General features: G+C 40.7%; 1 protein-coding gene across 1 annotated transcript in view; it reads left to right on the top strand.

The window, feature by feature from the left end:
* Positions 1-963: 963 nt before the first annotated feature.
* FAM171B (family with sequence similarity 171 member B) overlaps positions 964-13,954 on the top strand; it is an 80,189-nt gene continuing 67,198 nt past the window's right edge. The window contains exon 1 of the mRNA XM_027555846.1: positions 964-1,330. Within this exon, the coding sequence (XP_027411647.1) occupies positions 1,114-1,330 (217 nt within the window). The 5' untranslated portion in view covers positions 964-1,113. The remainder of the gene's footprint in view (positions 1,331-13,954) is intronic.

Below are 13,954 nucleotides of genomic sequence, written 5' to 3'. Positions count from 1 at the left end.
TCCTTTTCAATCTAAAACACTGTCACTCTATGACAATTATTGCTCACAATTTTCCGAGCACACTGCACTGTTAACTCTAGGTGTATGCGCGCGCACACACACACGACTCCACTTTTTAGATGACCTGGTTGCCCCCACCTATGCGTGGAACTCGTAATCTTCTTTAAATCTCACCTCTCATAGTGTTTCATAGCCCCCTTCCATATACCACATTGTTAATTTCTTCCAATTTGATGTAATTTCTGCGTGTTGTAGTGTTTCTTCATCACCTTGGGTTATAATCTGCTTTTATGTTCCTCTGCTCTAACAGGGAGTGAGCTCCTAGAATGCAGGGATTCTAACTTGCTTATTCAAATCCTCATCAAAATACTGGAACGCACGCGGTAAGCACCTCGTAGGCATTTAGAAAAATATTGAGCAAATGAAAACTGTAGACTATAATTAGACAAAATGTAATTAAGGACATTTTATGATACAGAAAGAAAATTCAACTTGGGAAGAAAAAGGGAGTTTAATCAAAATCTGTAGAACTGTAGTTTAATTTCGAGCTAGCCAATGATGGCCGCGGTGCCCCCAAAGCCCATATGGTTAAGAGATGCTGGCTTTTGGATTCGTTGTTGCGGCCTCGCGTGTTGTAGGAGTGTAATCAATATGTTAATATCACCTGCTCTTCTTTGCGGTCAGGAGGAGGGAATTTTATTCCACTTTCTGCAAAATTTCTGTGTCTCAGTAGGGGTTGGAGGACCTGGTCTGCCAGTCCCCTGAAAGGCTTTCCTTTTTCCTTTACCCTCGGAGGCCACCAGTGGCACGGCGCCCCAGCACCCCGCCGCGTGCGCTCCCTCGGAGCAGCCCAGCCCCGGGTTGACCGCGGAGACGCGGTCCCTGGCGCCGGGTTCGTCCCGCCTCCAGCATCACGTGCGCCAAGGATGCTAACTTCCCCCTCCTCCTCCCGCGGCGTCCCCTCCGCCTCTGCGGCCTCCTTCTGCTGAGCGTGTGCGAGTCAGACTGCGCGAGGGGGCGCGAGCGGGCGGGCGCAGCCGGAGCCCGCAGCCCTGGCGCCCGTCGCCGCCCGCAGCTCCGCAATATGCCGCCGCGGCCCTCTGGCTCTCGGCCATGGCGAGGCTCAGCCGGCGCGTCCCTTGCACCCTGCTCCTTGGCCTGGCCGCGGTGCTGCTGAAGGCGAGGCTGGTCCCCGCGGCCGCCAGAGCCGAGCTCAGCCGCTCAGACCTCAGCCTCATCCAGCAGCAGCAGCAGCAGCAAAGGCAGCGGGAGGAAGCTGAGGAAGAGAGGCCGGAGGTGCCCGGGGCATCCTCTACAGCCGCTGCTCCAGGTAGGTCCCGGGAGCCCGGCCCTGCCTTTCCATCTCCGCCGGCGACTCTTCTGATTTCACTGGCGGCCTCGCGCAATCCCTAGCCAGATGGTTTTCCATCGCCTGACTCTACCCACCCCCCACCTCCCCAGCCTTCCTGCCCAGGACTGGGGCTTAGCTTTGGTTTCTGGAATCTGCCCTTTGGGTGATGAGCTTTCTGGTAAGCGAAGAGTACTGCAGTGGGGTGGGGAGGGGTCGGGAGGGATGGGATTGAGAGACTGCCTCGATTGATCCTTTTCTTCTCCTCCCTTCCTGAATTTTCCCTCTGCCCTGGGGATGATTGTGTACACACACACACACACACACACACACACACACACACACGGTTCTCAAATCCTTTTAGCCTGGGGATGATTTACACACACACACACACACACACACACACACGGTTCTCACATCCCTTTAGCCTTCTGTTCTGTAACGTTTTCTCTCCTGGAGACTGAAAAATTTTGCGATAGACACCCACACACCCCTTTTCATCATCTGGCTCAGCCTGTATATTTAAATTTGGCTCTAGAGAAAAATCTCGATTTATTTATTATTTATTTCTATCTCTTCTTATGCTGGGAATGGTTTTAAGGCAGTTTGCAAGAACGCCTTCTGTTTAATAAAAATGAAACAAACCAAAAATGAAATAGGAGTTTGTGATTGAAAGAAAGGGAAAAGGAGAGAGGGGGTGGTTGAGATCAAGTCTGTAGTGGATGTTGGTATAGCAAAGCCTGCCCCCAGAGAGGGGAATCTCCTTACTTGTTAGTAGGAGTAATGAGGCAGATTCTCCGCACTATTCAGTGAGGGTGAGGAAGTCCCTTTCAGTACTGTAACAGTCCCTCCATTCCTGCCTGGTTCCCCTCCATTAAGGCTCCACCGGTAAGCAAAAAGCGGATTGTCCATTTTAATAGCCTCTCTCCACCCCCCACCCCAGTTGCCTTCCCTACTGTAGAAGCTGCCTGCTATTTGGAAAGAAAAAAAGCCATCAGTTTTTTTTTTTTTTTTTGGCGAATGGACTTAGGTTTCTGCAAAACCAAAGTGAATTGTAGCATTTAATTTTGCTTTAACATCCTGCCTAGTAACATCATACCAGATGCCGAAAATGAGATTTTTGAAGAGTAGGATTCAGTATCTTATTTTTTACTGCTTGTTCATCCTCAAAGAGCAGTATTCTGACAACACCAGCTGTGATTCCTGACAGAGCCAGGATGATTTAATTTATCAGAGTGCTCTGAGCAAAGGATGAAATCACCAAAGTGTGGAGGAAAGGATGTGTCTCTGGCACCCTTTTAAACCAATTAATAAGACTTGAGCATGGCTGAAAGTCCTGAAAGGTGTGTGGAGGGTGGTGGTTTTCCTTCCTGGCTTTTTATAACTGACATTGCTAACCACAGAGCTTCGATGAGGCAGCTGTTAGACACAATGTTTGCTGAATTTAAGGAAATCAGAGATAGAGTGATTGAGAGCCTGTCTTCATGATTTCATAAATTACGGAACAGAAGTCTGAGAGTAGAGATGAATTATGGTTTGCAGTATATTTTTATTTGGATTTATCTTTCAGAAATATTCGTAACATGGGTTTTGACTACTGCCGTTGTGAAATAATATGAGAAACTTCTGTATCCTGCATGCATGTGAAAATATTTGCTTTCTGATATTTGGGATAGAATATTTTTGAAAAGGATTATTTGGGGGGAAGTACAGTTTTGGAGCATATTTACCTATTAGATTAATGGAGATAAAGGAACCACTAGTGAACAGAGCAGACTCGAGCCTGAAACGTAATATGACTCTTGCATTTCCCTCAAAAACTCTACCTCTCCAAGGCAGTGCCAACCAGGAGAGCAATTCAGATGATTGCTGTTTTAGTTAGAGATATTGGGTTGCATCTCTGGAGAAGGGAACGGCAATCCACTCTAGTATTCTTGCCTGGAGAATCTCAGGGACAGAGAAGCCTGGCAGGCTACAGTCCGTGGGGTCGCAGGGAGTCGGACACGACTGAGCGACTAACACACACATTCGGCTGCCCATTGAAACACAACCCGTACACAAAGAAGTTAAAATATTCCTCTCAGCACATTGTGGTCTACATTGAACTGGTCTTCCTGCTTCAACCTTTGTTCCTCTACTCTCTGTTCTCCTCACACAGTTAGTAATCTTTTAAAAAATATTAAAAAGGACCATTTCAGCTCACAGTCCCACAGTGGCTTCCCGTGGCTCTCACACTAGATGCCCAGACCCTGAAAATGGACTTCAAAGGCCTGGATCCTCTATGCCCACCTCCTTCCTGTGTCCCTTGGCTCTCACTCTGAGTGCTGGGGCCACACTCTCCCTCTGCTTCTTCAGTTGGCAAGTGGGCTCTGGTGTCGGACCTTTGTGCTTTTCATTTTCTCTGCCTGGAATTCTGGACCTTCACATTCATCAGATTTGCTCAGATATCACTAGAACAGAGAAGCTTTTCTGACCGCTATATTAAATAGCAATCTGCATGCTCTTTTCCTACCAATTCTCCTCCATGGCATTTAATATCCTCAGCCCTTCTTGTAAACCTGTCTCCTCTTACTAGAATGTAAGCTCTCTGAGGGCATGAACTTTGCTTTGTTCATTATTACATAGAATTATTACATATCTTTCTAGCACCTAGAAGAGCATATGTGACTCATAGGCACACATTAAGTTTTTTGAATGAATAAACTAAAATGCTGGCATTGGGCATCTCTTTTACTTTGAGTTTATGTTATTTAACATCTTGTGAAATTCTTCGTTGAAATTTAGCAGGGGCATATAAAAATAAATAGTAGGTAGAAATATTTATAGGAGGAGGTTATAAAGTGCATTTATCTTGGACTTTTAATTTTAGCTAATTTCACTGTTTATCTTGATTGCAGACAACTTCTAGAACAATACTTAAGTCCACTTTTTAGGTTCTGTCAAGAAGATTCTTTACCCAGGCGCACTTATAATTCTCTTATGACCTAGGAGGGTATTATATACCTTTAAATAGCTCTGACTGAGCCTGGCAGTTCTTTCTTTGCCTCTGTATGGTGCTTCTGATTTTTCAGACATTTGCCCTTCTCAGGCAAAATGTAGAAAACTAATAAGATGTGTTTAGTGACTCGTATATGATTGAGCTTCATAAGTCCATATAGAAAAACTGACGACTTTTATTTCAGATTTTATTATTTTCAAAATTTTTGTCTCTTTATATAGCTGAGAAATAAGAAAGTGATGTTAAAAGAAGTTGAATATGCGATTTATAAAATCAAGGTATAAAAACAAATCTTTGTTACCTCATTAATTTCCAAAACATCATCCTCAGAGTAGCGAGAAAAAAGACGAAAGTTGAGATCTATTTTCTCTAGTGTCTACAGCAGCTCTGATTTCTCCATCTGCACCAGTAACTGTTAGAAATAAATATTTGAGGGATGAGGGAAGAATTAATTTGAGGGTTGGTAATAACTGAAACAATAATATCATATCCAGTCTGATGGCCTATTAGATGGGAGACATACTGGGGGTTGGGGTGAGCAGAGCTGGAGAAAATGACGAGCTTCATTGCAGATTCTCCACGTGAAGTACAGACACAGGGAACCTCCACGGATTTCTATAAAAGTCTTCTGCATACAATGAAAGCTTGTTGAGGGGTATGTTTTCACAGTATAAATGTGTGTTTATACTGATATACTGTTTATATCAGTGATTGTGTGTTTCACTGATTCAGTTCAGTTGCTCAGTCATGTCCGACTCTTTGTGACCCCATGGACTGCAGCACACTAGGCTTCCCTGTCCATCACCATCTCCCCTTGCTTTCTCAAACTTACGTCCATTGAGTCAGTGATGCCATCCAACCATCTCATTCTCTGTCGTCTCCTTCTCCTCTCGCCTTCAGTCTTTCCCAGCATCAGAGTCTTTTCTAATGAGTCGACTCTTTGCATCAGGTGGCCAAAGTATTGGAGCTGCGCATCAGTCCTTCCAATGAATATTCAGGACTGATTTCCTTTAGGATTGACTGGTTTGATTTCCTTGCAGTCCAAGGGACTCTCAAGAGTCTTCTCCAATGTCATGGTTCAAAAGTATCAATTTGTTGGTGCTCAGCTTTCTTTATGGTCCTACTCTCATATCTGTACATGATTACTAGAAAAACCATGCTTTGACTATATGGTCCTTTGTTGGCAAAGGACCAATAACCTTTAGAGACAACATATAGACAACCATATGTTGTCTCTGCTTTTTAATATGCTGTCTAGGTTTGTCATAGCTTTTCTTCCAAGGAGCAATTTTAATTTCATGGTTGCAGTTACCGTCTGCAGTGGTTTTGGAGCCCAAGAAAATAAAGTCTGACACTGTTTCCATTGTTTCTCCATCTATTTGCCATGAAGTGATGAGATTGGATGCCATGATATTCGTTTTTTCAATGTTGAGTTTTAAGCCAAGTTTTTCACTTTTCTCTTTCACTTTCATCTGCCATAAGGGTGGTGTCATCTGCATATCTGAGGTTATTAATATTTCTCCTGGCAATCTTGGTTACAGCTTGTGCTTCATCCAGCCCAGCGTTTCTCATGATGTACTCTGTATGTAAGTTAAATAAGCAGGTGACAATATATAGTCTTGATGTACTCCTTTCCTGATTTGGAACCGGTCTAGTTCCACATCCAGTTCTAACTATTGCTTCTTGACCTGCATACAGATTTCTCAAGAGGCAGGTCAGGTGGTCTGGTATTAATCTACACAGTCAAAAAGGCTTTAGCATAATCAGTGAAGCAGAAGTAGATGTTTTTCTGGAACTCTTGCTTTTTCTATCATCCACCGGATGTTGGCAATTTGCTCTTTGGTTCCTCTGCCTTTTCTAAATCCAGCTTGAACATCTAAAGTTCTCAATTCACGCACTGTTGAAGCCTGGCTTGGAGAATTTTGAGCATTACTTTGCTAGTGTGTGAGATGAGTGCAGTTGTGCAGTAGTTTGAACATTCTTTGGCATTACCTTTCTTTGGGATTGGAATGAAAACTGACCTTTTCCAGTCCTATGGCCACTGCTGAGATTTCTAAATTTGCTGGCCTTTTGAGTATAGCACTTTAACAGCATCATCTTTTAGGACTTGAAATAGCTCAGCTGGAATTCCATCACCCTCATTAGCTTTGTTCATAGTGATGCTTCCTAAGGCCCGCTTCACTTCGCAGTCCAGGATATCTGGCTATAGGTCAGTGATCACACCATCATGGTTATCTGTGTCATTAAGATCTTTTTTGTATAGTTCGTCTGTGTATTCTTGCCATCTCTTCTTAGTATCTTCTGCTTCTGTTAAGTGCATACCATTTCACTGATAAGTAGTTTTAAACCTTTTAGCTTGGAAAATGTCAAATATATAGAAAGTAAAGGATAGTATTCATAAAGCCATACCCATCACCCAGCTTTAACAGTGATCAAATTCTGCTGTCCCTGTTTTCCTTCACAGTTCCATTCATTTCTACTATGTGGGATTTGGGGGAAGTGGAGAGGTAAAATGTACTTATATTAAAATGGACATACCTAAACTGTACACTTTTTAAACAATAAGCTAGTTTATTAGGTGGGGAAAGTGGTGCTTGATTTAGAGTTGCCACATTTTATGTATATATATATATTTAAACTGACATTAAAACTTTTATTACTCTATTTTTGTCTTGCAAAAAATTCAAAAGTCATTTTCAAGTTAGCTTATGATTATATACACTTTGTAAATATTAGTTTAAAAATATCAAAAGTCATAAAATGAAAAAAAAAAGAACTATAGGAGCTATTTAATGGACATCCATACTTCAGATTCTGGTAGTAACATAAACTGTAGTCTCTTGACAAACAGATACACCCCTGTAAGCATTACCCCTATTAAGACAGAAGACATTTATATCACCTTAGAAAGTTCCCTCATGTCCCCTTCTCAGGCAGTCTTTGACCCTGACCCATTGACCACTGATTTGATTATTTTTGTCATTAATTTTGTGTTTTCTAGACTTCATAAAATAGAAGCATATATCATGTACTTCTTTGTCTAGCTTCTTTAGCTAAGTCTAATTTCCAACGGTTTTGTTGTTGCTTGTTGAGTAGTTTATTCCTTTATACTGCTGAGTAGTATTCCATTGTATGAATTATTGCAGTTTGATTTATCATTTCTATTGAAGGATATTTGGGTTATTTCAGTTTTAGCCATTGTAAATGAAGCTGCTACATTCTTGTACTTTTAAAGTTAAAACCTTTTTTATATTCTGTATAGCTGGGACCTATTTAACTTAATGAAATTTAAAAATAGTGAAATTCAGTGTAGAATATTACTCAATATATTACTCTATAATTTTTATTATGTTCAAAAAACTTGATTAAACTTCTTGATTTAAGCAGACCTGTTTGAAATCTCCCATCCATGAAGGCATTTGTTTAGATTTTTTTTTCTGTTCAAGGAATTTGAAAATCAGTAGAAGTAGGACTAGACATTGACTGTTTTATTTAAAGTACTCATGCTTTGAAGGCCATCATCCCAGATGGAGTAATTATGATTTCTTTCCAGGATTTTAATCACTAAAGGGAGCCATTTCTTGGTGTTGATTACAGGTTGAAAAACTCATGCCATTGTGTTGAATTTCAGTTTGTTTCAGTGGTGGTTTTTCATTGTTCTTAATGTGCCTGAACAGAAACCATGAAATATTTTTCGGAAACAAAACTCTTCCACCTAAGTATATAAACATTGAACTTGAGTCTCTTTCAACAGTCTGTTTGACTAGGTTAGTGGCAGTATTGTCATTCATTGACCTGGTTTAGTGTAATGTGTCCTAATTTCTTTTTCATAGCCAAGTTGCCTTCCCTAGGAAATCGATACAAGATTTTCCATCTGCTGTTGGTAAAAAAAAGTATGCTTTGGAGTAGTTACCTGGAAAATTCTAAAACTATGAAAGCTGTGTGCATTGTAGTGAAATATATAATAATCTTAAGAAAATAGCTTCTGTTTGCTTTGAAGATTCTGTTTGGAGATGTCTCTGTAATTGCCCTTTTGTGTAAGCACAATATGTCCAAGACATACCAGATTCTCTGCCTCTTACTTTTTTGTGACTGGGTTATAAGGACTAGGCAGCATTCTTGACTACTTGTTGATGATGTCTGTGAGTGTAAAGGCCAGTTCATTTGGACCTGAAATGAGAAGTGATTTTTGGGTGCCGTTTCATGTAGGGTAGAGGGTGTCAGTGAAGTGAAGCGAAAGTGGGTCAGTCGTGTCCCGATTCTTTGTGATCACATAGATGGTAGCCTGCCAGGCTCCTCTGTCCATGGAATTCTCTAGTCAAGAATACTGGAGTGGGTAGCCGTTCCCTTCTCCAGGGAATCTTCCCAAGCCAGGGATTGAACCCAGGTCTCCCTCACTGCAGCTGATTCTTTACCAGCTGAGCCACCAAGGAAGCTCAGCGGGTGTCAAGGAAAATAGCAATGCTTGTTTCAGATCTGCCTCAGTGACCTAGTGAACCACGATTGCAGAGTGTCTCAGCAGTGTCTTGGGCTTCTCTGAAGCCTTGAGTTGATAATACCCGTAAATCTCTCCATGTTAAGCTTCTCTGTCTTGCATGGAAACTAAGATTTTAAATTAATTTTATTTATATGTGACCGAGGTTTCAGTTGCTATTTACTGTGCTTTTTTTTTTTCTCAACTAGGTTTCTATATCATAACGTTTGAGGGGCTAATTTAAAATTAAACATTTACTGGTTATCATCAGTTATTGTACCTAGTTTACTTTGGTTTCTGTTCAGTAGAGAAATAGCATTTATAAACTATATACTCTTAACTCACTCATTAGCTGTGCTGAAATTTAGAACACTCATATAGCTAAGCCAATGACACTTCTTATCTGTGGACCTAAATATTAATTGGGCTTTCATTGACCACTTGACTAGTTGGAAGCTGGTTGAAATATCCAGCCTCAACTCAAGGCTTGTACTGTGAGGCCTTTGGGTTACCTCGGTGGTAAGTGCTCCAGGGATGTTGTAGAATTTCATATCCATTGTCTTAATACCAGTGTCCCTGGTTTTATTCATACCTACCTATTCCGATTCTTTTTTGTAACAGAAATATGATACAATAGAAACAGAATGGGAGATGGATGCTTTGTTTTTTCTAATGGGTTGACTATAACCAGGAGTTGAAGCTACAAAGGTCCTGGATTTTGTGACCCATTCCACCCTTGCCTGTCTCCCCATCCTGCCCCCCACCAGCAGTATTTTTAGAAATGATAGAAATTAATCTGCCTGCAGTGTGGGAGACCTACATTTATCCATGGATCAGGAAGAGCCCCTGGAGAAGGGAATGACTACCCACTCCAGTATTCTTTCCTAGAGAATTCCATGGACAGAGGAGCCTGGCCGGCTACAATCCATGGGGTCGCAGAGAGTCAGACATGACTGAGTGACTAACCCTAGGTTAAAGCTGTCAAAATATGGCTGTATATAGTTAAAACTTAAGTCTTGGAATAGTTGGCTCTTGGAACTGGGATGAGGTAGAAATGGCCTCCTAAGTGCTTTGCTTTGGCTCTGTTTGAAAAGTATATGACATAAGCTGGAACACTTTAAGAAAAAAATCTGGTAATTTGTAAATCTTTTTTTTTTTTTTTAAGACAGTTATTTTTTAATTGAAATATCATTGATTTACAATGTTATATGTTTCAGGTGTACAACTATAATGATTCATAATTCTTAAAGGTTATATACTCCATTTATAGTTATTATATTCTCTGTGCTATACAATACATCCTTCTAGCTTATTTATCTAATATGCAGTAGTTTTTGCCTCTTAAATCCCTACCCCTGTCTTCCCTCTGCCCCCATAACCATTAGTTTGTTCTCTGTATCTGAAGTAGTTTGTTTTTATTTATTCTTATTTTTAAATTTTTATTGATGTATAGCTGCTTTATAATATTGTGTTAGTTTTTGGTGTACAGCAAAGTGATTCAGTTATTTATATATATATATATATATATATATATACATACATATATCTGTACACATACACGTGGCTCAGACAGTAAAGAATCTGCAATGTGGGGGACCCAGGTTCGATTCCTAGGTCAGGAAGATCCCCTGGAAAAGGGCGTGGCTACTCACGCCAGTATTCTTGCCTGGAGAATTCCATGGACGGAGAGGAGTCTGGCCGACTACAGTCCATGGGGTTGCAAATAGTCGGACACGACTGAGCACCTACCTCTTTCACATACATACAAATATCCATATCCATATATATATATTTATGTGTGTGTGTGCTAAGTCACTTCAGTCGTGTCTGACTCTTTGCAACCCTGTGGACTGTAGCCTGCCAGTTTCCTCTGTCCATGGGATTCTCCAGGCAAGAATACTAGAGTAGGTTACCATTTCCTCCTCCAGGGGATCTTCCTGACCCAGGGATCAAACCGCATGTCCTGCGGCTTCTTCATTGCAGGTGGATTCTATACCATCTGAGCCACCAGGGAAGGCCGTATATATACACACGTATATTATATGTTCTTTTTCAGGTTTTTTTCCATTATACATCATTAACAAGATATTGAATATAGTTCCTGTGCTATGCAGTAGGTCCTTCTTGTTTATCTGTTTTATATATAATAGTGTGTATATGTTACTCCCAAATTCCTATTTTATCCCTTCTCACTGTCTTTCCCTTTTTTAACTATAAGGTTTTTTTTTTAATGTCCGTTTCTGTTTTATAAATAGGTTCATTTGTATCATTCTTTTCAGATTCCACATATAAGTGATCCCATGATATTTCTCTTTCTCTGATTTACTTCACTTCATATGATAATCTCCAGGTCCCACATCCACATCTTAAAAGAAATTGTGGTACCACCTGGCAGATACAAAGCCTGATAACACTGTTACTTAAGGATAATTTGATTTTCTTCACAGCAAATATGACTAAGATAAGTGAGCTCTTTCCTTACCAACGAATTCAATTTTGTGAATCAGAAGAGTCAAAAAAATGTATTTTTAAATTGCTTCTATGCCATGGTATTTCAGATAGGAAAGAAGTCGTGCGAATCAGTAAAGCTTGGTGAATCTTCTTCTCCCCTGGTATGTGTAAGGGACTCACTGTCCCTTATACTTATATGGCAGAGGTTCTAGGGAACCAGTGCAGGGTGTAGTGAGCTCCCTGCAATTAATTACACAGTCAGCAGTTACCTAGTGTTGAGATCAGCTGTAAGATTTTCAAAGCAATCCTTGACCCCCAAAAGGTTAAGAAAACCTGCCATGGTTAATTAGGCCTTTGTAAGTGGACTCAAGGAGAACAAGGGTAACATTCAGACTCAGATAACATTTTTCTGTTCTTTTTTAATATGTAAAGTTCCTGTTATTGTGTGTCTGTGATGGGTAAAACTAGCGTTTCAGTGACATAACCAATCCTGCCAGAAGGCCTTAACCCTTAAAGGAACTGACTGCTTGAGATGCATGTACCTTGGCTGATTCTTTCAACCTTTGGCTTTTCCTTTCTGTTTATAGAATGGCTACCAAAATGCAGCAGTTATCTTTTTTCAAAATTTTAATTAATGTATTTTTGGTTACACTGAGTCTTCACTGCTGTGCTCAGGCTTTGTCTCATTGCAGCGAGTGGGAGCTCCTCGCAGTTGTGACACACAGGCTTATCAAACAGCGGCTTCCTTTGAAGCGCAGCCCAGGTTGTAGGCAGCGGGGCTTCGGTAGTTGTGGTGCATGGGCTCAGTTGCTCTGCAGCGTGTGCAGTCTTCCCGGACCAGGGATCGAACCCATGTCCCCTACACCAGCAGGCAGATGTACCGATACAGTGGCGGTATCCACTGTACTGCTAGGGAAGTCCCAGGTTTATCTTTTGATAAACTACGTGACTTTGAATTGTTTTGCATCCAGGTTTCATTATATAATAACCTGGTGGGATATCTTATACCTGAAAAAAGCCCTCTGTTCAGAATTTTTTGGCAGTCAACCCAGAAACTCTCTGGATTTTGGCTCTTGGCTCTTGCACTGAAGGATAGAGTCACAAAGATTAAGTTAATATCTTAACAAGGGCTCTGATGACTTTGTGATTCATCCAATCCCTCAGGCCTGATGATAAACTTCAATCAGTTTTAGCAGATGAGGGCCTGCCCTGGTTCTTATTAGTTTACAGAGAAGGCATTTATAAAAATGTAAGCTCTTTCCCACCTGCTGAAATAAGTATTAATCTTTGGTTTTAAAACAGTTTCTGGGTCAAAATAGTAACTTCAGCCTACTGTGACTCAAGTTTGTGGTTTGAACTTGCTCTCTTTATCACCAGTGCTGTTCTAGGCTTTCAGAATTTTAGAATATCATCTCTAAACTTACTGAGACTCGTTTTCCTTACGGTTTTTGATTTACACCTCTCCTACTTTCACTAATAACTGACTGCGTTGGAAAAGCTAGATGCTACGAAGAGTGAATAACAGAGTGATTCCTTGTTTTGAGAAGTGGCTTAATATTGCACATTTTTTCTTTCATTTGAAAGTCCAAATGGAAAAATTTATGTTTCAACACATTTTGATGTTCCAAAGATAAATAATAGCATGTGTTGAGACTTGGAAAACTAAAGCTTCAGAAAACAGTGTAAGTGCACAGGCAGGGAGGTAAAAACAATGTAAGCTCCCTGACAAATCTGGGTTTTTCTGTGGCCATTGTGTATCCTGTCTGTAAGGACTGGCTCACAGACTAGAGCTCTATGCAGGGTCTACGTGTGGGACCCTTTATGGATCCAGCAGCTTAGAGATCTGACAAAGAAAGAGGAAAATACAGTGACTCACATTTACTCCCCTTTCTTTGTATCAGTATTCTTTGTAGTGAAGTCTGAAGTTTGTAACTTTTGAATAATTTGCTATGCAGTAATTACATGATATTTTAGAGTTATACTTAAGTATCATTACAACCATAAAATATTCGATACTGTAACATGTAGATAATTAAAATGTCTTTATGTTCTAAAACGTTAAAGTAGAAAAAGATTTTTTTCATTCCACATTCTCTCTTCTCACTCTCCCTTCTCACAAGGTGATCTCATCTACTCCAGTTGCTTTAAATACTATCTATAGGCTAAGACTCCCCAGAGTGTACTTCTGAATATATCCACCAATTATTTTGACATCTTTATCTGGATAGATTTCAAGATTTTCTGTTAAACCATGCCTAAGTCTGGATTCTTCATTTCTTACCACACCTTCCAGGATAAAAAAATCCTCTCCTGGCTTTTTTTTTTAACTGCAGTCCCTATGCTATACACTACCTTCCAGAACTTACGTTAACTAGCAGTTTTTACCTTTCACCTACCTTCAGTCATCCTTGTTGTTAACTAAAAACTCCACTGTTACTAAAGTGCCCCTGTGACCAATAAGGAGAATTGAGGATGCTGTCCTTGCGATTTCCTTCTTCTCCTGGCCTGTCACCAAACCCATCAAGTCTGTTTCCTAAGTATTTCTCATCTGTTAACTTCTCTTCATCTTCACTGCCCCTCCGTCAGCCCAGGTTACTCTTAATGCTCTAGTTGGGTTCTCATATTGACTGGCCTCCCTGTGTCCATTCTTGGTGCTGTGAAATCCATGCCCTAGAGCAACGAT

The sequence above is a fragment of the Bos indicus x Bos taurus genome, chromosome 2 (assembly GCF_003369695.1).
Source record: "Bos indicus x Bos taurus breed Angus x Brahman F1 hybrid chromosome 2, Bos_hybrid_MaternalHap_v2.0, whole genome shotgun sequence".
Taxonomy (NCBI): domain Eukaryota; kingdom Metazoa; phylum Chordata; class Mammalia; order Artiodactyla; family Bovidae; genus Bos; species Bos indicus x Bos taurus.
The sequence above is the reverse complement of the archived record's forward strand: the minus strand, read 5'-3'. Positions and strand labels throughout refer to the sequence as shown.